Source organism: Acanthisitta chloris, unplaced genomic scaffold (genome assembly GCF_000695815.1).
Source record: "Acanthisitta chloris isolate BGI_N310 unplaced genomic scaffold, ASM69581v1 scaffold9835, whole genome shotgun sequence".
In the NCBI taxonomy this organism is placed as follows: Eukaryota; Metazoa; Chordata; class Aves; order Passeriformes; family Acanthisittidae; genus Acanthisitta; species Acanthisitta chloris.
This window is the reverse complement of record NW_008673157.1, coordinates 1-21,741: the sequence shown is the minus strand read 5'-3', so window position 1 is coordinate 21,741 and position 21,741 is coordinate 1. Positions and strand designations below refer to the sequence as shown.

Here is a 21,741-nt window from a genome sequence, read left to right as displayed (position 1 = left end):
CCACTCAGAAAGCATAACAAATAAACAGAGCCTGACAAAGATGGTACACCAGGTGTTAGAGCAGTACTGGGTAAACACTCCTCCCTCCAACTACTTCAAGCAAAGGAAAAGTTAGTAGGAACATGCCTTCTACAGATCTATAATCTGACAAAGCTGGTAACTGACAAGAAATTTGTATTCTTATGCACAGCCTACACATCCATGACTATGTATCACCATTTAGCTCTACAAAGCATCCCAGAAGTTGGGTTCTTTTTCATAAAAAAAATTGCAACAATATTGAGCAATTTCAGGAAAACAATATTGCAAAGAATTCTGGCAGAACTTACAAAGATCATATTTTCTATTGCCTGTCCTGAATTTGATCTTCCACTAGGGACAGGTGAGGTAAACAAAGCAGATTCTTGATCACGAGTATTCTGGATGTATTTTGGAAACAAAGCTATACCAATACTGCCTTTTTTTTCCCCACAGAAAACAGCCTGGCCCAGTAAAATCGGTATCCCATGCATACAGGGGGAAATTAATTAACTTTTACTCAAAGGAAGGCCACGTCTTTCTACCAATGAGGACATCAAAATACCTCTACTGTTTCATGTTGTGTTCAGTTCTGGGCCCCTCAGTTCAGGAGGGATATTAAAGTGCTGCAGCACGAGGCTGGTGAAGGGACTGGAGCACAAGTGCCATGAGGAGAGGCTGAGGGAGCTGGGGGTGTTCAGCCTGGAGAAGAGGAGGCTCAGGGGAGACCTTCTCACCTTCTGCAACTCCCTGACAGGAGGTTGGAGTCAGGTGGGGGTTGGTCTCTTCTCCCAGGCAACCAGCAGCAGGACAAGAGGGCACAGACTCAAGCTCTGCCAGGGGAGGGTTAGGATGGATATTGGGAAGAGATTTTTTACAGAGAGAGTGCTCAGGCATTTGAATGTGCTGCCCAGGGAGGTGGTGGATTCACCATCCCTGGAGGTTTTCAAGCTGAGACTGGATGTGGCACTTAGTGCCATGGTCTAGTAACCATGGTAGGGTTGGACTTGATGATCTTGGAGGTCTTTTCCAACCTGGTTGATTCTATGATTCCATGAACTTCTGACAATCAGATAGCAGCTATTTTCCACATCATCTTCTGGTGAACAAAGTAGACAAGTACTCCATGGTTATGTTTTGCATGAGCCACTTTATCTTGAACCACTACTGTCCACATCCAGTCACCTGCAGCATCTAAGAAACCATGGATCAGAGAGCAGGTTAGAGAGCCTTGGCAACCTTACCATCCTGTATGTGCCAACCCAGTAACACAGCTTGTCATAGCTGGGACACAGGTATGAGTAGTTTCAAACCATGATTTTAGATTTTTGTTGTTTATTTGGGTTAGCTTGTAAAGGAAACATTCCACAGAATGATGGTATGTAATTATAACATACAAATTTGTCCACAGAGGAATTGTAGTCACATGCTGAAATCCATAGAATTATTACAGTTTTTAACACAAAAAATTACATAGTTCAGTCAGAAAATAGGAAAAAAAAAGAATTTTGCTCTTTCTTTTAAAATACAGAATCTTAATGAAGTAACTGTATTAGAAGCAATGTGGGACATCAGTTCCTCTTTAAAAAGAAAACCCCTGCAGACTTTTCAGACTTCCCACAAGAAGCTTGTTGAGGCAGTTTTGTTTTAGTGCAACTTGCTTTCATCACTTAATTTCAGATTATTTTTCTAGTTAATCATCATCTATCTCTTGTTTAGACTTAAAAGGTGCTTATCACCTTTGTATTTGAGTAGTAAAGAGTGCTGTTACATTTATTGAAACTGTGACCTTCTTTATTACTACCCCAGATATTAAGTCAATAACACCTTTCCTGTTAATTACCCACATATACTGTGAAGTATCGTAACTTACTTTTTTGTGGTCTCTGGTCTGATGTCAATGAATGGAATTAGAACTCCTTAGACAGCATCACATTTCCCTTCTCTGGAGAAAAGTTATTTTACTTGGTTATTTCACCTGACAGTTACCTCAAGCCTGTAACAGTGACTTAGTCTTAACTTTTCACTGCTCTTTGATGGTATTTCACTGACAGTTAGCAACCTGTAATCATGGGATGTTCTGCTCAAAAGGCCTTGGATTTTCAAAATTCAGTCTTTAAATTAATAGGTATTCATCTCTCAAATCATCCTGGCAGCAGTTTCTGGGAATGGGCATGGAAAGGAGTTCTTCTAATACTGAAACTTTAATGTAGGATTGACACATGTTAACCAAGAATCCTACTGACCATTCTCTTTCTTCTCTGGAAAAGGAGGATCCCCTGACTTCACAAAGGTATTAAAAGACTACACATATATCCACATCCACTAAAGAATTATGTCCAGATTTCATTTTGACAGTAAATGTGGCCAGGCTTGTGAACCAATCAAGAGTACAGATCTTTCAGAAAAACAAAATCAAGTATCACTGTCCTTCAGCAAAAATTGAAGATCTTCAATCTTCCTCAGTCAACATTTCCTCATTCTTAGAATCCCTGACTTTCAGATGCAAGTGCTTCATCAACAGATTTTACATGCTTCTCCCCAGCATAAATCCCATAATGCAACTTGTCATCCTTTACAGTAGCCCAAGACATTTGCTTGGTGGAGAACCTTGCTGCCCACTCTCCTGCCTTGTTGACAACAATGACACCCCCCAAACCTCCAACCCGTGTCTTCATGTAGTCTAATGCAGTGTCTGCAGCCATCTCTGGTGACATTCCTGGAAAGAAAAAGAGATCACTTCATGTTCTCTATCTTGACATTAAAGTTGCCTTCAAGTTTCACCCCTCCCCATGGTGCCAGTCAAAATCTAATTTCTCTTTCAACTACATCAGCAAGAAATTTCCTGTGCAGCAAAGGAACCATTTATAGGAAGGCTCTGGACAGTTGCTAATAGCTGCTATGGTGTGGTGCTGCTGCAAGTATTTATTTAAACAGCTTCAGACTGTAATTCAGTTCCAGTGTTTGCTACAGACTAACTCACCTACTCTGCGTTGAAGACAAAACATTTCTCATGCTGTCATTTGAAGGGAAAAATGCCAGTCTGCACCATTTCCATCAAAGGTTTGTCACGAGCTAGGTCTAAAGCATTTACTATTTGAAAAACCCCACATCAAAACAATCAAAAATTTCAGTCATCATCTGTGTTCCAAGTCCACTGGCTGCAACAGAGCTCAAAGCACGTACTTCACATTGTCATAATTTATCAAAAGCAGACATCAGCCTTGCTCTTCCTGAAACTTCCAAAACCATCAGGCAAGATGAGGCTTCAATGTACTCAACATCAGACAAAGGACCAGCAAGGCAACTTTATCTTTTCATTACTCGATTCATATTAACAGGAATATTTTCTAAATAAATCAAATTCAATGTGTACATCATACACACAGACCTGTAATAGCTGGAAAGTACTAGTTCACTACAAGTTTAAATAGATATTCAGGAATGCAGTTGGCTTGGCCTAATTGCTCTAAGATATATACCCTCAGTAATGTTATGCAGCTTAGGCTGCAGAACAAAAACTGACCTTCATGCCTTCCCTGCAAATTTTGAGTTAAAACCAAATAAAACCAGTGGAGTCAGAATTATTCACAGCGCTGGTGACTGACAGGATAAAGCTCCTTTCTCTGACGTATGGGTGACACTGTGACTATTCAAGTCAGTCGCACTGGCTTCAAAGGGTCAGTATTTCACTGTTTGATTTTTCACCAAGACAACAGCTGCCACCATAAGACAGAGATTCCAACAGCTGTTAAGACTGGCAAAGCAATTCACTCCTGAAATATGGAAGTACATTTTGCAGCATTCGTCCGAAAGATGATATTTAGTATGTGAATTACTGTATAGCTGAACAGAATTACGAGAGCTCTATAGTTGTTCTTAAATATACAACTTCAGTTGACTGTTCAAGGACTCAAAAAGTTATAATAACTTGAGGGTTTGTTTTCAGTGCCTTCACAGAACCATGTCAGGGGGAGGGGGAGACTAGGGGGACTCTATTGCTGACGTATTTTCCCAGCAGCTGAGTTACACTTCTGGGCAGGATGAATGAAGGTACAGCAAGCACAGGCAGGGGGAACAAGTGCAAACCAATTAAACATGCACACATGTGGGTTCATATTCTTTTTTCTTTTTCTCTTTTTACAATAAACTTTTTAGTTTCAGACTCATTTGCCTTTCACACTCATTTATCACAAGCCAGACAGCTGCTATCAATGCATAGGTTTTGCAATGCAGTCAAATTCAAGCTAGAGGAGAAGCTGCTGTACATGGTTTAGACTAAATAGAGCTTGGAAGGCCATTCACAAACTGAATAGGTAGGGACATAATATAGAGAATAAAGGGAGAGCATAACATGCCAGAGCTTTGGGAAATAATGTGTAGGTTGTATTTTATGCTGAAACTGTCACACAAGCCATGAGATTGAGAGAAATGCACCCATTATATGCAACCAGCTCTATAAAGCATAACACTAATATTCTCAGCTGTTACTTGTCTCTCTACTTACTGCCTCTCCAATGAAAATGCAAATTGAAAGTTTTCCAACTATTTCAAGTTTGGTTGATCTCAAAGCAAGTTACAGTGCACTACTCCAAAGCTCCAGCTTTCTAAAAATACTGGGGATATCTATATTAATGATTCTTGAACTGCATGAGATACAAGTATGTTGTCTGGCTATATTAAAGGCTGTAATATAATCAAGGGTTTAGATGACAGACTAACTCATGAAGGTAAAGCTCCAAAGGGTCATCCCACAGGCAGATTATGTTACAGTCACATAAGACATACTGTGTCAGCTGTTTACCACATACCCACCCAGACAGTTTAGTACATTTTCCAAAACAAAATGAAAATTGAAATCATGGTTAAAAAGTCTTAAAAGCATTTCTGTTGCTATAATCAGTGTTGTTAAAATAAAGATCTTTATGGTTTATCAGAGAGGCAACATCCTATACTTTCTTATTTCAGCTGTGATTATCTATCTCTTAGCCCTCCCCTACTGCTCCCTTAAATATATCTTACTTGTTTTCTGTTTCTTGTTTACAAAATTTTAGTTTAGAATTGGGAAAAAAACATTAAAGAGAACTTCAGTTAGGCAAAGTAGACAGTAATGTCTTTCAGTGCACATTGATCTAAAGCATGATTAGATAGCAAGCAACACAGATAATTCTGTCCACTTGAGGCTATTTTGGCTTTATTAATACTTTAGTGTTTTGTTTTTAAAGAGAGGTGACCCATCTGCATACCCCTGGGAGCAACTCTTCTGACAACTGTTCTATGTGACAGTGCATCAACCAAAACCTGGCATTAGGCAACATTTCCTATCCTCATCATTTCAGCTTACAGGGACTTTGAATATACCTTGCTCCATGTGATACAGGATCAGTCGGGCTAAGACCACTTTCATAATGCTCTCCCCATGTCCTGTGGTTGAAGTGGCACCAGAATGGTTATCAGCATAGCCTCCACTTCCTTTTCAGAGGAAAAAAAAAAAAAAAGAGAAGGCAATATTATGTAGTATTCTGTAATACAATTTACAAATCCTGCATTGTTTAAGGTAAGTACCAAACACTTCTTCTAGGAGCAAAATGTCAGTAATGCTTCCTTCTCATTTCTGCCTCAGTTTGAAAAGTTAAATATATGAAAGAGATCAACAACAGCTGGAGCAAGTCAGTTGCCAGGCTGAGAGAGCTAGAAGACCAGTGATCTGCTTGTGGTACAAGAAGCAGAAGTAAGCAAATGCTCCACAGGGATGGGCAAAAATATTTTCCAGAACAGCAAGGGAGGGTGTTGAAGATCAGCAAGATAGTGAGGAGATGCAGAATGCCAGGTCACACATTACCAGCTGAGAAGGTATGAAGGAAGATCTTGTGAGGACATTGCTGAACTGACCAAACTTTGAGGGGAACTTACCTGCAAAAGCACATAAGACATGAACAGCCTAAGCTCTACATCACAAAGCAGTCCTGAAGAATCTTGCACATCCTCACCACAAGCAGAGAGTTTCTTCTGTTGAACTCCCCTTCCCTCTCTTTTTTTTTTAACTCCCATCCTTGTTTTGCTGGCACATTCCACACCCTGTTCTCCACCAAGCTTCTGCTTGCTCAATACCCTTATTTCTAGCACATCTCCTAAGAAAAATATGTCCCAGGAGCTAGGAAGAAACATACCACAGCATTATAAACAAGGTACTGGGGGAGAGGAAAGAGGCCACAGGAGAGCAATGAAAGATTCTTCCCTTCTGTACTTCCTTGGTTAGATGTACCCTGATTTACACGTGGGAAAACCCTGCCCCAATCAGTCTGTCAAAGCCCCTTGCCAAAGCTTCTGATGTTTAAAGGACAGAGAGCATTTCTGTATCCAATCCTGCAGGTGTCTAGTGATAGTTACAAGCAATATGCTCAACAGGGCCCAGTTCCCTTGTCCTTCACAGACCATGTCCCAGACTACAGGAGCCCTGAACACGATCTACCTAAGAGAAGGGTATTTGCAGTCAGAGATTCTGCAGCCAGAAATGAAGCTCAAAATCACAATCAAAATGCAGAGGGTACCAAAATATTAGCTACTTTGTGTGCAAAAGAAAGAGAGTATTAGTTTTATAATAATCATATACTGCCAACAGCACTACTGTTGGAGTTTGGAATGTGTTTTACTAAAAATAATTATTTTCCAAATCCTAGCTGCACAGTAGAACCCTGAAGCAATCAAATGGCAAGTCTGTCCCAGGAGAGGAAGAAGTCTGTGTAAAGGATTTCAAGTGTCTCTTTATACTTGGATAAGAGATCTCTTAAAATACTTCCTTTATTCCACACCACATCTTTTAGGTTCTGAGGCATTCTTATCAGGGCTCTCTAAGAACAGGAATTTACTCAAAGTTGCCAGTCGCTGAATAATTCTCACTCACTGATATAACAAATAGTAACTGCAATTACATCTACCTCCTTAAGTATGAAGAAAACAACATCTTAATATGGAGCAGGCCACATTTTTTGACTTAGCTGTAAGCGCAGATGTACAAAAGGAGAGCTCTATCAGAATGAACAGAAAGGAAACAGAAAAAAAAGAGAGCATTCAAGAAAAGACAGAAAAAGAGAAATTCCCATCCCCATTTTCCAGACAGAAAAGTGTTGGATGATGATAATAATGACAGCACTACACCTCTACTCCCAATCCTTTCTTGCAATCTCCATTCTATAAGGAGCTTGAGCTTTGATACATTTGAATGTTAGGCCTCCATTTCAGATGTACTACTATTTATGCTTCGTTTCACTAATGAAAAGGAGAATGTGTAACTTTTTTTCCTTTTATTCCCCTTTCTTTAAATGAGATGCCTCCAGAAGGTGAAAGGCAAGATCCCACACCCCATACCTATGCATGCTGTGTCACCAACACGGCCAATCAGTTTATTAGAGAGTCCTCCAGTGGATGTTGCACAAGCTACATTGCCTTCACTGTCTATAGCAACAGCACCGACTGTTCCAAGGTCTCTGCCAAGAAAAACAGTTCACAAAATTAGATAGAATTAAAGCATACCTGCCAAAGCATGTTGCATTTGTTTCCCATGTAGGTTTAAAAGAGATTACTACAAAAGAATTGCTGCTCATCATAAAGCTATTTTTTTTACTGTGCTTCTCATTACAAAAATAAGCAATATGCAATTATTGTCACAGCTTTATATTCAACAGAGTGGAAAACACTCATTTTTTTTAATCTCCCTCCATGACTTGTTTACCTTCATAGCATGGAAACTTCGACTTGGGGAGGGAAAAAACCTGCGAGACAAAAGCACAAAGGGCAGAAATACTTCTAGCCATCAGAGTTCTGGAGTAGTTTCTTGGCTGACACACAAACTGAGACACAACTTTCCCCTAAATGGCAACTCAAAGATGCAACAATTGGCTCCAGTGTCTCAACAGGAGGTTAACCGGAATTATTAATGACAATGCACGCAAATGAGTGAATACAGAGAAGGACAGTAATGTTATGCATGCACTGAATCATTTCCTTCCTGTTCCTCCTCTTTCCTTTTCCTTACTCCCCTTAATGTTTGAATGCTACAAAGGGGAAAAAAAAAGGTTATTTATGTGCCTTTCAACTAGTATTCTCACAATGCATCATTAATACATATTTTCACCTCTGCACTCTGAAGCTGTGCAATCTTGAGGTTTAAATCACTTGGCCCACTAGAATCTGCTGAAACTGCACAGGGGTTTAAAAATCTTCATGCACTGAAGAAAGCAGAAGACTCAACTATTGCTTTATCTCTTCAGCACAGAAAAGACACATATAATAAGCTGCTCAAAATATACATGTGTATTTGTGTTAGAGAAAAAGAGCCTGTTGTAACTTACTAGAACAGTTGCTGCGCTGAGAAGCAAGACATGACTGAGTTTAAATATCCACATATTCCAATCTTAGCAATTCACGTAGGAACACAGATCAATATCTGGCTAGGAGAAGTAGACCATAAAAAAAGAATCTGAATCCTTCCACACAGGAAAAGAATTTGTAAGAGTCCTTCAAGGAACTACCCAACAGGCAACTGGAGCTGGAATACCCTTAGAAGTTGCCTGGGCACTGGTGAGGGTTTCTCTATAGCTCCACAAAATCTGAGCTAATTAAGTCAAAGTCTTTATGTACCATGAAACCCACAGACAGTTTCTCAGAGAACCAACTTCCTGTTCCCTCCTGCTTATGTAAAATATCATACTGTCAGTCCCTACACTTCATTCACAGCAATTCAAAGTTGACTGATGAATCACAGGCCTTACCAACGGCTCTGACATTTATGTGGAGACGGACCTCCCTCTCAAACTGCTATGATGGTGCAGATGGGCTTCCCACCCATCCATCTGTCACAAATCATTTGCTGCAAAGAACATTAGTAAATTCAGGACTCCCTTGCATGTGGCACCCTCCAACCAACTAAAGTTAGATCCTCCTGAGAAATTAAGAAAGGTGCATCCAGATGTACATTTTCCTGGGTATTTACCTTAAGCAACTGTGAGAACAAAAGCACACAGATCACACTGGCAGCAGCAATGTGTTTTGGTATGAGAGCACAACTGACAACAAATAACTAAGTGAATGTGTCCAACACTTCTTATCTGCAGTGGAGCAAATAGAAAATTATACTTTATTTCTTACTGTCCCTTTAAATTTTTTTATCATTTCAGTGTAACCTTTTCTTTGTTCATCTTCAGAACAAAAGCAGATACAAACGATTTTTTTGCATGGCTAGTTAACTCCAAAACATTACCAGGGCATGCAAAACTGCCTAAATAGAGATATCATATTACAACCATCTGTCTATTGTAGGAAAAACCTCAACAAGTACCTGTGGGATACCAGAGGATGCATTAGTAACAATGATTCTCCTCTATCAAGAATTATTTTTATATATTGTGATACAGAATGTATTAGTTGGATTTGTTCATTCCCTTTTGTCTAAATCTTTCATTATCCAGTACCCACGAAGTGACATGTACTTTTTCTATCCCCATTCAACTAATAAGGTACCTGCTATTTTATCTCTTAGCCCTGCATCAGCAGTAAGTTTTTCTGTTGATTGCTCTCAGGGTCCTTGTTAATTAATACCTCCACAAGTTCCTCTTGCAGTGTGCTTCACAGAGGGGCTAAGAGCCCACTTACTACCTCACAGACAGAGTCAGCTCCCTTTTTTGTGGGGTTCTCTGCCAAGCTCCAGCAATTCTTAACAAAGGTATGGCCAGAATCTTTGGAGTGAGAGACTGCAGATAAATCAAACCACACCTTGTTCTCAGGAGAAAAAGCTGTGCAAGATGGAATGTTGTGCATGCAATGGAATCCTAAGCTTTTCGTGTTAATGAATGCAGGCTCCTAACCAGTAGACAGAAAGGTATCTCTTATGGAGACACCAGACATTGCCTGGAAAGTCTATGAAACCCCAAGGTTTCCAACACTGTGAGGACTAGAGGCTGGAAGTAAAGTACACACCAACCTTCAAATTCCCAGTATGATCTGGTTTTGTGTTGCCTCTGACTAATACTACTTCACCTCAGACAAGTTTCTGCGTAATCGCTGTGGACATACCAGGGAGAAACAACATTCTGCCTGTGATACAGGAAGCAATGGGCTTGTATGAAAAAAGACCTGTTTTCAACTTTGTGAATTTGTGCTGATGATTTGGGCACTGGTTGTCAGAAAAAGAACAGGGGCCAAGACAGGAAAAAGTCCAGAGCCCTCCAGAAATACACAAGCTTTCTATTCTCAGATGTTCCAGAACAAGACAATGCTGAAAGTGCAGATGCCTAACAGTGTTATAAAAAAAAAGAACTAAAATGAAGCAGTTCTGAAGAACAAAGACAGATCCCGTGCCATTCCAACTGATATATTCAGGACACCAAGTGGCAGTGGGGGCTACACCATCCTCAAAATTCTTCATAATGCATGATTATACCACACAGTCCTTGGATAGCCCACTGATCAAAGGAAAATTTCTGTTGGATACAAGATGAGCTATGACTGAGACCTTATGATCAACTTCACTTCATTTTAAAAGACCATGTTTACATTTACCTCATTAATTTGTTTTTCCTTCTAGAAATGTACTGAAAGTAACATATAGCTTGTAGTTTATAGCCTCATTTCATGGGCTTTAATTAACGTGCCCACAGAAGAATTTTCCTCCTTTTGATCTACAAATTCAGCTCTGCTTCTCTCATTACTGCTATTTCACAAAACAGATGAACAGCATGTAATGCAGCATTTATGTAATGTAATACAGTGCTTTTCTATGCTACAGCCACTGACGTACAAATGGAAGCTCAAAACAATTTAGTATTTACGCCTACCCCACAGGCATAAAAACCATTTTTGACACCTGATGTTTTTCATTCCTTTACTGTCCAGCTCACCTTCCTCTCTACTTTACATGAGACTGGCTTATCTGTCAAGTGACATCCACTTTGCTGTTGGGCAACACCATCCAGTAGAATCTCTCTAGAGGGAATGGCCATAAACTGAGACAGGGGAGACTGAGATTAAATGTTGGGAAAAATCTTTTCGCTCTTAGGGTGTTCAAGCACTGGAATAGATTGCCCAGGGAGGTGGTGGAGTCAGCATCCCTGGAAGTGTTTAAGAGGCGTTTGTGTCTGGTGCTGGAGGATATGGTTTAGGGGTTCCAGCAGAGTGTGAGGCTAATGGTTGGACTTGCTGACCTTAGAGGTCTCCTCTGACCTTGATAGTTCTATGATTCTTCACACACACCACTGAGCTTCTTGGCCACGTTTTTCATTCCTTTTCATAACCAACAGCCACAATCAGCACTCAGAAGGAGTTACTGGCCAAAGTCTAATGTTAACGACCCAATCCAGTTTAAAGACAAACCATGTAACATTTGGAAAACAGACCTTCAAGGGGCTTCGGTTTGTTTGTTTGTTTTCTTGTTTGGTTTGTTTGTTTGGGGGTTTTTGGGATTGGGTTTATTAGTTTGGGTATTTTTGTAACCAGATAGCACAAATTAAATTACTTGAATTTAAAAAGAAAGAAAATGTTTTACCTACTTCTGAAACTCTTCAGGGTTGGAATCTGGCTCAAGGTTCTTTTTCCATCTTTCCCGGGATCTCTCGGTTATGAGTTTTTCCCCTGGAATCTCAGGAATACCCATGGCCCGAGCAAACAGCTGTGCACCATGGTCAGTCAGCAGCATGTGCTTCGTCTGCAGAAGATTCAGTTTAATTTTTATTCTTTACTTTTAGAGGCATCCACACAATGAAAATTCCAAATTTAATTTTTAAAATTTCTGGATTTCTATGTCCATATCCCCTCCCACTAGCTCTCCAAAACACAAACTTTCATTATTAGTAGAAAAGAATTGCATTTATCTGTTTAACAATTACTGTAATGAAAAGAAAAATCGGTAAATTTGTTCTTTTGCTAATTTGTAGGCAACTTCTTTATACTGTTTCCAGTCAGTCTCCAAATTGCTACATAACTAACTGTTTTGTTCAGTGAACTAAAAGACCTAGAAGGATTTTACTCAGAAGGAAAGACTGGTAAATAAGTTCCTGTTCTGCCTGAAGGCATTACACCTAGTAATAACCAACAGATGTAAATATCATACACTGAAGTGTTTCTTAACATCAGCTGAACAATTTTAAGTATTTCCTTCAACTAGTTGCTATTCTTATAGACTCAGAATTTCAAATTTAATAACAAAAAAGTTCTAAGGGGTTTGACCAAAAAACGTTTGCTCTCTTCTAACAATATCTGCAGAAGTTCTATTTTGATTCCATTATTTAGCAAAGCACTTCAACCAGATTTTAATACAACAATCTGAGTTAATTCCATGCTTCAAAGTCTGTACAGCTTGGATAATTCATGTTTTAGAGAAACTTGCCAGATAAATTTGCTTAATTAATCCTTATACTTTAGTAGCAGCTCTAAAATCTGATTTTGTAAAATTTATTTTTTTAAATATCTGTGTCAAAAAAATAAGCATCAACTTCGGGAACAACTACACAGCTTTAATCACCCATCAGAGCCTGGGAAGGTTTTAGAGGAGCAGTGGTCTGACTACACAGGATGGAATAATTTCAGAGCACAGCACCTAACCTCAAGCAAGCTTGAACATCCATGCAGCAGCACAGCACACAGGTACCAACTGAGGTCCAAAAAGCAGAACCACATGATGCTGGAAGCAGCAGGTCTGCAGAGCACCAAGGTGGCACATACCCAGCTCACAGCCAGCAGCAAGGATGGCAGAGGTTGGGTATTTGTGTGTCATGCTATGTTCTGCAGGATGTTTACAGTCTCAAAGCTTCAGATTTTTAAGATATTGCAGACCATCAACTTCTGTTGATTTCTGAAGCAATGACAAGTGATCCCTACCATGACCAACCCATAGCACTGCATCGTTTTACAGGATTCCAGATGAACCTCTTCCCAAATCACGACACTGATCTCTACTTCAGCCTGACACAGCCCCTGCACTAACCCCTTCACACAGTTCCAGAGGTGGGAAACGTGACTATGCTTTAGTCACATTCCTCATGTTGCAGTTCTGACATCTAACATTTTTGACAATTTAATACCTTTTAATTGAGAAATTAAGTGCTCAATTCAAGAGTGTTGCTTTAGGGAACAAGACTAAGGGTGACAAGGAAGAAGTCCTCTGCATATGTGCAAGAGTGGACATCAGGCTCACATACCGAGTGATGTTACCAGACAACGTAAGACCTACTACTCATTTCTAACAGAGCTGGTGAGTAGTGCTCTTCAACTTGAAAGCCAACTTCTTTGTGCAACACTGCCCCCCTCTGCCACGGACTCACCAGAAACACACAATCCAATACTCACACTGGGTTTGGCTTTTATTTGTGGGCGTGGGGTTTGTTTGCTTGGTTTGTTTGGGGTATTTTTAGGAGATGTATTGAAATTGTCTTTGTTTTTATCAGGAGGCCGTGTCCTCCAGCACCTGCTTTCTTCAGCAATTATCATCCTTTAAATATGTTTGGGTTTTTTTAAAATAAAGATTTATTGTAGAAAATGGAAGCTATTTCTAAAACCTTTTTCAAAGGGCTCCCTCCCACATGCGTATTTGGATAGCTCACCCACCTTCCTCAGCTGCACAAACAAGAAATACTTGCAGATGGAGGAATAAGCTTCTATGATAAAGTTTTGTAGGTTGATTTTTCCTTTTCAGTCCTCACTGAAAAGAAGTTCTCTTAAGGTGAATTTTACTTGTTATTCTTTACCATAGATCTCCTCAATCAAAACAGCTGGTAGAACATTGGCAAACAACACAAAAGGACATTTTTCTGTCTCATCCTTCCAGAGTTTCATGAATATATTTGCTAACTTAAGGTGCCTAATTTTTCTGGGAGACATTTATAAAAAGTAATCCAAGAGGACCAAGAAAAAGGGCTCAAGAGATCTTACAAGCAACAAATTTTGGCAAGTTTAGTTTAGCCCTTTGCCTTGAGAAGTCTAAGCTAAATTCTCCTTTGTCTAATGTAAAGTGCTGGATGATATGGTAGGGGAAAACATACACAGTTCACATATACCAGTGAGTCAGTGCTCTAATGTCCATGAAAAGCTCAGCTAAGGAACTGTTGGACCTGACAGGGGTTATATGCCCCATGTTACATTTCAATGTACCATTCTATTTATGTTCACTACGAACAGGAATAATTCAACAGAAATCTAACTACTTTCTCAGTAATTTGTTGCATTAGGTGATGTACTAAAAGTCCTCCAACTCTAGAAACTTCCCTGATCAACAGCAGAGTAAATAATGAATGGAAATTATTCTGGTGCCCTCCTTTGTTCTGCTCCAAGAATTTGGACAAGTTTGAGCCCAGTGAGAAAGTGACAGCACAGAGGGATAAATGTGTGCAACAACCTAGAGGAGCTACTCTGGCCACCAGATGGAGCCCATACTGTTCCATGATAGGATGGAAATACAGTTACAAGCAGACAGGGAAGGTGGTTTTGGTTGGTTGGTTTGTTTTTGGGAGCTGCGGGTTTCAAAATTCCTTATGGCATTGAGGTTGCTCAAAACCACTGGAAAGTAAGCATACTAATATGCTTAAGAGCCCAGGAAAACTACAGTCTCATTACCTGTGGGTCACAGAGTTAAAACTGTCTTAAATTATGGACAGTGAACCAAAACACAACCTGAAATGTACTATGAAATAGCTTGGATTGGTGTCCCAAAATTCCTGTCCAAGATGAACAGAAGAGCAACATCAGTTGGTGGTCTCATTTATAAACCTGAAGGAGAAGCAGCAGAAACTCATCTCAAGATATATTAAGCAATTTAGGCAAACATTTACATTTGAAATTGATCATCTACACAGACTTATTTTGTTTTGCATGTGGGCAGAGAGCAATACCTTGACCACAAAACGACATGGTTTTAGGGCTACATCATTATACTTGGTCCTGTACTGTAGAATTTAATGATTTAGTTTCAAATTTAGCCTCAGTACTTCTGAACACCAAAAGCAATACACAATGACAAGAAAGGCCTTGTAAGAGACAAGACAAAGGACAGTGCTTTTGGGGTTTTGTGTTTTGCTTTGTTTGATTTTTAAAACACACTTTGGAAAGTTATATTCTCAAAATCCAACACAATTGTTTTCATTTTATTTTTGTTGATTTAAATGAGATTTTGTTATGGGCAAGACAACAGAGAAAATAAATCAGTGCTTAGAATCAGAATCATCAAGGCTGGAAGAGACCTCTAAGATCACCAAGTCCAACCTGTCACTCTGCTGTAACCTCTAAACCATATTCTGGCATATGAAATGAACAATGAGCACTAAAAGAAGTTCTCTACAGAATAAAATAAAATATAACATTCACCTCAACATGCTAGAGACATCTCTCCCCCAACCTTTCACTTACATTCTCAAACTTAAATTTGGTCGTTTGAAGCTGTCTACCACCTATACTTATTTATTGTTCTAGCTAAATGACAAAATAAAATCCTATGAAGAAGCAAAGCTTATTCATCCCAAGTTTTAACACTGTTTTCTAGTAGATATACATTTCACTGAAGTATCTAGATTAAATATTTTAGGGAAATTTCTGATTTTAAAAGCAGAACTATCCTCCAATTAAAGACACCAAAATATCCTATCTGCTTTGGGGGCCATTGAAGACAAATTAAATTTCAATAATCTTTACAGATCACCAGAAGAAGTCGTTTCCTCAAAAGTCACTTAGAAAGGTTATAAAAACATAAACCTCCTTTGTTAATTAGTGTTTCTGCAATTATGAACCCTTTTCTACAATGGGGCAGCTGCACTAGCAGGATGGAAAATGTAAACTCCAAAGACAAGACAAACTTTTTGATCACTGTCACAGCCTAGTAATAGTAAACCAGATGCAGACACCACACAAATCACCTACTCTACCCCGACACCAGTTGCACCATTTCTGAAAACTAAGAGAAGTCTGCTGCGACTTCTTAGTGGGGCAAGGTGGGATTATCTTATGTAGAAGGTCAAGTAATAATTTTTCTGCAAATTTGATTCTCTCAGAAAATGTGTCACCACCATATAGAGCTAATGTTATGTTCTACAGCTGGAAGACTATGACTTCACACTACAGTTATCATCTGATCAGGTCACGATGGAAAAGGCTACCTAGAACAACCTAAGAGTGCATTACAGAGCCAAATATGTAATTGGGTCATTTAATTCAGTTCCTTATCATTGCAAAGTGAGCAGTGTATTATCTAACTTTAATCTTGAGAGATCAAGCAGAAGATTCAGTGACAGCATAAAAGCTCTTCAAAAAAACAAAGGAAACAAAAAGGAATCTTGAACACCTGCGGTGGAACTACAGGAGACTGACATGTATAGGTCAGTTTCTCCTTGAGCTTGCAAATGCACAGCAGAACTTTTATTTCCTTATTTTTATAAATCTCACTCAAAAAACCCTTAAATAAAAGTGCTTCATGGTCATGACCATAGTTTCCAAACACTTCTATCCATTTCTTCCTTTTCTCCTGCTTTAAAACACTACACAAACATCATCATTGAGGTGCATCAATATAGTGGATGAAGTTCTAATGCTTCATCCTCCAGGACATAATCAACATACCTTTTCCATCACAAGTCGAGCAAGTTTTATTGGGTTTGCTATGCATTTAACTGCAGATACTGCTCCAGAGTCTAAATTTTTTCCATCCATGATAATGGCATCCATTTCTACTTCACCTTTTTCATTTAGAACAGATCCACAGCCTAAAGACCAAAAAAAAGTAGGGAGAAAGAGAAAAAGAAGAAAGTCATTAAGAGCTAACCACCAGGTGATTCAATTATTAGCTCTCATCAAGCAACCTTTCTCTTTCCCACTTTGCTGACTTACTGCAAGCATCTCCCAAACACAAACAAAACAGCAGAAACACTGCTGAGTATAACCACAAAATCCAACCATTAGCAGAAGTCTCACAGAGTCCAACACCTACTTTAAAAGTCAGTTTTATTTTTTATAAGACGAAAATCACACCTCCAGCTCAAATAATACACTTGGTGTGAAAGTTAAAACTACAACCATGAACAGAATTCTTTATTCCCCAGATCACGTTAAGTGCACAAAACTATTTTACCTTCACAGTTCTTCCACAGGAGGATACAGCATAACCAAAAGAAATAGTATAGTGTTCGATCCTATCAACAGATTAACGTCACACAACATTCCAAGAAACTGCCAGAATTAATGGAGCAGAATAAAAGCGTCCACTCACTACTGTAGCAAAAGCTTGGAAGAACAAGTTCTTCACTACCAGTAGATAAAGGAATTAAAAATATAAATTAAGTAATAAAATGTCACATAGTTATTTTCTTCTATAATTATCGGTGCTATCGCTAAGCTAATTGAAAATTAATGAGATACAAAATGAGACAATGCAAATAGCGTGGATTTTTTTTTAAATAATGCCAGTAATTGTATCACAGGGGAATAATAGGTTGTAAGTCATCGAGTGCACAAGCCTTGCTAATAAGGATGGTGAAAACTAAAGCTCAAAATAAGTAAAAAACCAAACCAAAACATGGCAGACTTACACAGCAGCTCAGGTAGAAATACCTGAACATTGTACATAGATAAAGCTGGTCAGAAAACACTGTTAACAGCTGACATAAGACTTCTATACCAATGTACTGCAAACCTGAATATATGGAGCTAAATCCCCTGTAACAAGAGGAAACAAAATCCTGTAATCCTCCTCCTGTAATCTCCAAAACTCCCCCTGCCACATACAGACACACCTCCCAGAAGTTATTTTTTGCCTGTCTCTGACTGCATAAGATATTCCAGAGTGCAGTTCTGCATGTGTGCACAACACAATGTGTTAATTTGTAGACTACACTGATCTATAAAGAGCTTACAGGTTAATTGCCTTGTGCTACCCATGTTAACATCATTCTTCCAGCTTTTCCTTTATGCTGGTGTAAGGAATAAGTAGGCTTTGTTTTCTTAGCTAAACCCTGCCACACTCTCTTAACTTCCTTTGACAAGGTAGGCTTTCTAGCCCATGATCATAACATTTCATCTAGAATAGGGTACCCCCTTCTCAGGTATCAGTGACTAGAACTAGGGTTCCAGGGGAAGTACCCCCTTCTCAGGTATCAGTGACTATAACTAGGGTTCCAGGGGAAACTGCCAGGACCCTGTATCAATAGTATTGTGTTGTCTACTGGACACCTCTCATGGGAGGCACTTTACAATTTCCTAAAGTTCCCTGAGCATAGAACAGTTGCAGACAGTTTCTGTAATCAAAGGCACCTTGCTACAAAATCCTCCTTTTACAGCTGATGAAGAGAGACAGGTGCTCTCTACTTGCCATAGAATTATAGATTTGCTTGGGTTGGAAGGGACCTTAGAGAACAGCCAGTTCCAACCTCCTGCCATGGGCAGGGATGCCACCCACTAGATCAGGCTGCTCAGGCCCCAAGCAACCTGGCCTTGAACACCTTCAGGGACGGGGCAGCCACAACTCCTACAGCTCAGAGAGCTGTACAGCCACCTTTCCTCATTCCACTGACCACTGTGAAAGTCTGTACACCACGGCAAAGCAAGATACTGAACTTCAGGTATCTCAGGTAGGATGAATCCTTCCTTCTGTGGTTGCAGACTGCCTTTCCACCTACCTTCCAATGCAATGGGATTGGACTACCTGCCTCTGAGGCCATGGTAGCCATTGGCAACAGTGCTGAAAATAAAAAGTTTGGCTCACTTGTTAAGCAAAGGGCTGGAAAAAGAGCAGAGAGAACAGAGGTCAGAGAATCTAAGGGGACACAAATAACAAACATATCTGACATTACAGAATCACAGAATATTTGGAAAGGGACACAACACAAGAGGATCATCGAGTCCAACTCCTGGCCCTGCACAAGACATCCCTGAGAATCACACCATGTGACTGAGAGCACTGTCCAAATGCTTCTTGAACTCTGCCAGGCTTGGTGCTGTGACCTCTTCCCTGGAGAGCTGTTCCAGTGCCCGAACACCCTCTAGGGGAAGAACCTGACATTAGCCAAATGACAGCTGGGGTACTGAGAGGAGTACTCCACTTGCCTCTGTCTACAGATAGACAGATCTGTCCTCTGTTCTGCAAAGGCTGTGGAGGAAAGAATGTGCAAGGATTGCTACAGTGCCAGTTCTTATATCTGGAGTATTCACAGAAAGCTGGCTAATACTGATAGCCAAAGATATCACATGAAGGAAATGTAACCAAGGCCACTTCCTCATCACAAGCAGACTTTAATGACTTCATTATGCTGCACAAGTCACTAAATGGCAATTTTCTAAACCAGTATAGCCTCTGAGCCCTTCCACCAAGCCTACATGAAGATAAACTACACAGCATGGCTACAGCTTGTCATTCAAACAAGGACACAACTTGATCTTTATGCCCATTCTACCCAATCTTTATTGTTGTCTCTTAGCAATGTCTGTGTTTTCCTAGCAAATATTACAGTAAAACCGATTTTTTTCTTTTACAAAGATAAATAACACACAGTAAGTTTTAAACAGCCACTACAATCAGGGTCCTCTTTACCCAGCTTTCAGCTCATTCTTGCCAGCTACTGGGAGCAGATGTACCTAATGAGTGTTAACACAATTAGATGTATCTGTAAGTGATTACCAGACTACCTGCCACTTCGATCAGCACAGTCAAACCTGAACAAGGGCTTAAGGTTCAAGCCCAGTTAAGTAAAAGTGAAATGACAAAATGCCACCCTGATGCTAACTACATAATAGTACCCACCACACCTGTAAGCCCATTGCATGATTTCAGCTTGGATGCTCTAAAAATCAAAATGTTCGACCCAAGTCGAACACTGAAAGTTTCATATGAAATAAAAGCTCTCCCTTGCTCTCAGTTGCAAGGTCAGAAGGAACAAATGAACTCCTGCACATTAAGTGTGCACGTAACTAATAGCTATGTTATCTAAAACACTGAGCACTTACACATCTTTGCTTCTGTGTTCATTCCTGACACACCTTGGTAGGAGTGGAGAATATTTTTGCTGAAATTCATCAAAATACTAAATTCGAGGTCATATAAAGAGGAGAAAAATATTTGACTACTAACATTAATTTACATTAATCATTAGGAAATCCAGTTATGAACCCTTAATATATGGATTCATGACTCATATATCATCACTGTGTTACTTCTGTAATATTATCTACAAAAGCACTAATTTCAAGCATTAATTAAGAGAAAACCACCCAAAATCCCCAAGAACAGTATTCCTCTGGCAACAAGTAAAGTTCAAGTGTTAAGGTTTAACAACGCTGCAAGCTATATCTTAAGTGTCTTAATCATGAATGTTAACAAAACACATACTCCATAATATGGAGAGTCCATGTCTTAAAACTGAATATACACAGCACAGTAACAGGAGAAGATCCTCAGAAAAGTAAAATGGCACTACATGAATGAAGTGACAGATACATAAAACTGAAGAATGAGCAAAGAGTAACTCATCTTCCTAAGTGTACTCATTCCCAACTACACTACCTACCATGCCATTTTATTACACAGAGAAATCAACTATTTTGTGATACTAGTATTTACTCCACTGCAGTGAGCATAATTCAATAATAATGCAGCAATAATAATAATAATAATGCAAGCCAGCATTTTCAGAAGCATCGGGGCAAAACACTTGAAACACAAGATGAATCTAAGCCCACTTAATTCTTGAGAAATTACCTGCATTAAAATGAGGATCATCTTCCATCGACCGTACTGCCTCCTCAACTGCATCCAGGGCACTGCCTCCCTGTTTCAGGACACCATAGCCTTGCAAAGCAGCTCTGACAACACCAGCACGACACCCCTCTTCCCGTTCCTTGAAGATCCTGCCAGCTCCACCATGCACCACGATGACAGGCTTCATCCTGGAAGTTCCTCCCAAGGCTTTCTGCTGTGCAACACTGGCCACTTGCTTTGGAAAGAGTTCTCTTTAGCACGTGCTGCTTCCTACACAGGGAGAGACTGCACGTTTGTTAACAGATGGGGGTGGTTTGATTGCAATTATTTCAGCTTGCAAGAAGCCAAGGAGTCACATGAAAGATCTCCTGGTTCAGGTCTGGGCTAGGCCATGGGTAACTTTGTCCAACTTCAAGGCCAGCCCTGCTTTGGGCAAGGGGCTGGGCCAGGTGGCACATAAGGCTCCTTCCAGCCTAAGCTACTCTTGTGTTTCAGTTTGCACCCTGTGTGATAATACATTAGCCAGGAACAAGCACTGGAGTGACCCTTGGTCCAGCTAACGGCTAGTTATTTCAGATTAGTAGCCCTATCGTTAGGTAAGATCACAGTAATATCACCAGCAATCAAGAAAAGCAAGTGACAGCTGTGTTAACAGCTTAACCAGCTCAACTGCCTGGATTCCTGACCTCAGACCTCTTGCAAAACTTTGTACTTCGTGCCGGAAAACAAGGCACTGAGCCCTGGCAGCCAACAGCTTGTTATTACTGCTCACGGCCCCCTGTGAGTTGAAAAACCAGCGCTGCTACACGTCCTCGGTGATGCAAACCACGTTTCCGCTCCCAGAAAAAGGCAAAGCAGCAGCAGCAGCTTCCTCATCTCCCAGGGAAAACTAGGGCACCTCACAGAGAAACCTCTCCACGCGGAAAGTTTCTCGGGGACAGCTATTTCGGGGAGGCTGCGAAGAACCAAATCCGAGAGCCTCATCCGGCAGCGACTCCCGCAGC

The 21,741-nt window shown here is 40.0% G+C and overlaps 1 protein-coding gene across 1 annotated transcript; it reads right to left on the bottom strand.

Moving 5' to 3' along the window:
• Positions 1–2,393: 2,393 nt before the first annotated feature.
• ASRGL1 (asparaginase like 1) lies at positions 2,394–21,008 on the bottom strand. Its single transcript, XM_009074816.1, has 6 exons — positions 20,738–21,008; positions 16,612–16,754; positions 11,562–11,716; positions 7,387–7,505; positions 5,380–5,490; positions 2,394–2,737 (listed from the first exon to the last, which is right to left on the bottom strand). Exons 1-6 carry the CDS (start codon positions 20,922–20,924, stop codon positions 2,502–2,504), a joined length of 951 nt encoding a protein of 316 aa, XP_009073064.1. The 5' UTR covers positions 20,925–21,008; the 3' UTR covers positions 2,394–2,501.
• Between the last annotated feature and the right edge of the window lie 733 nt (positions 21,009–21,741).

Excerpts from the sequence above, each read along its gene's own strand:
- ASRGL1 (XM_009074816.1), bottom strand. The coding sequence starts at position 20,924 with ATGAAGCCTGTCATCGTGGTGCATGGTGGAGCTGGCAGGATCTTCAAG. Across the intron at positions 16,755-20,737 it reads TGATCCTCATTTTAATGCAG|GCTGTGGATCTGTTCTAAAT; the intron begins GTAATTTCTCAA and ends TTTGGTCTTTAG. Across the intron at positions 2,738-5,379 it reads CCTGTATCACATGGAGCAAG|GAATGTCACCAGAGATGGCT; the intron begins GTATATTCAAAG and ends TTTTCTTTCCAG.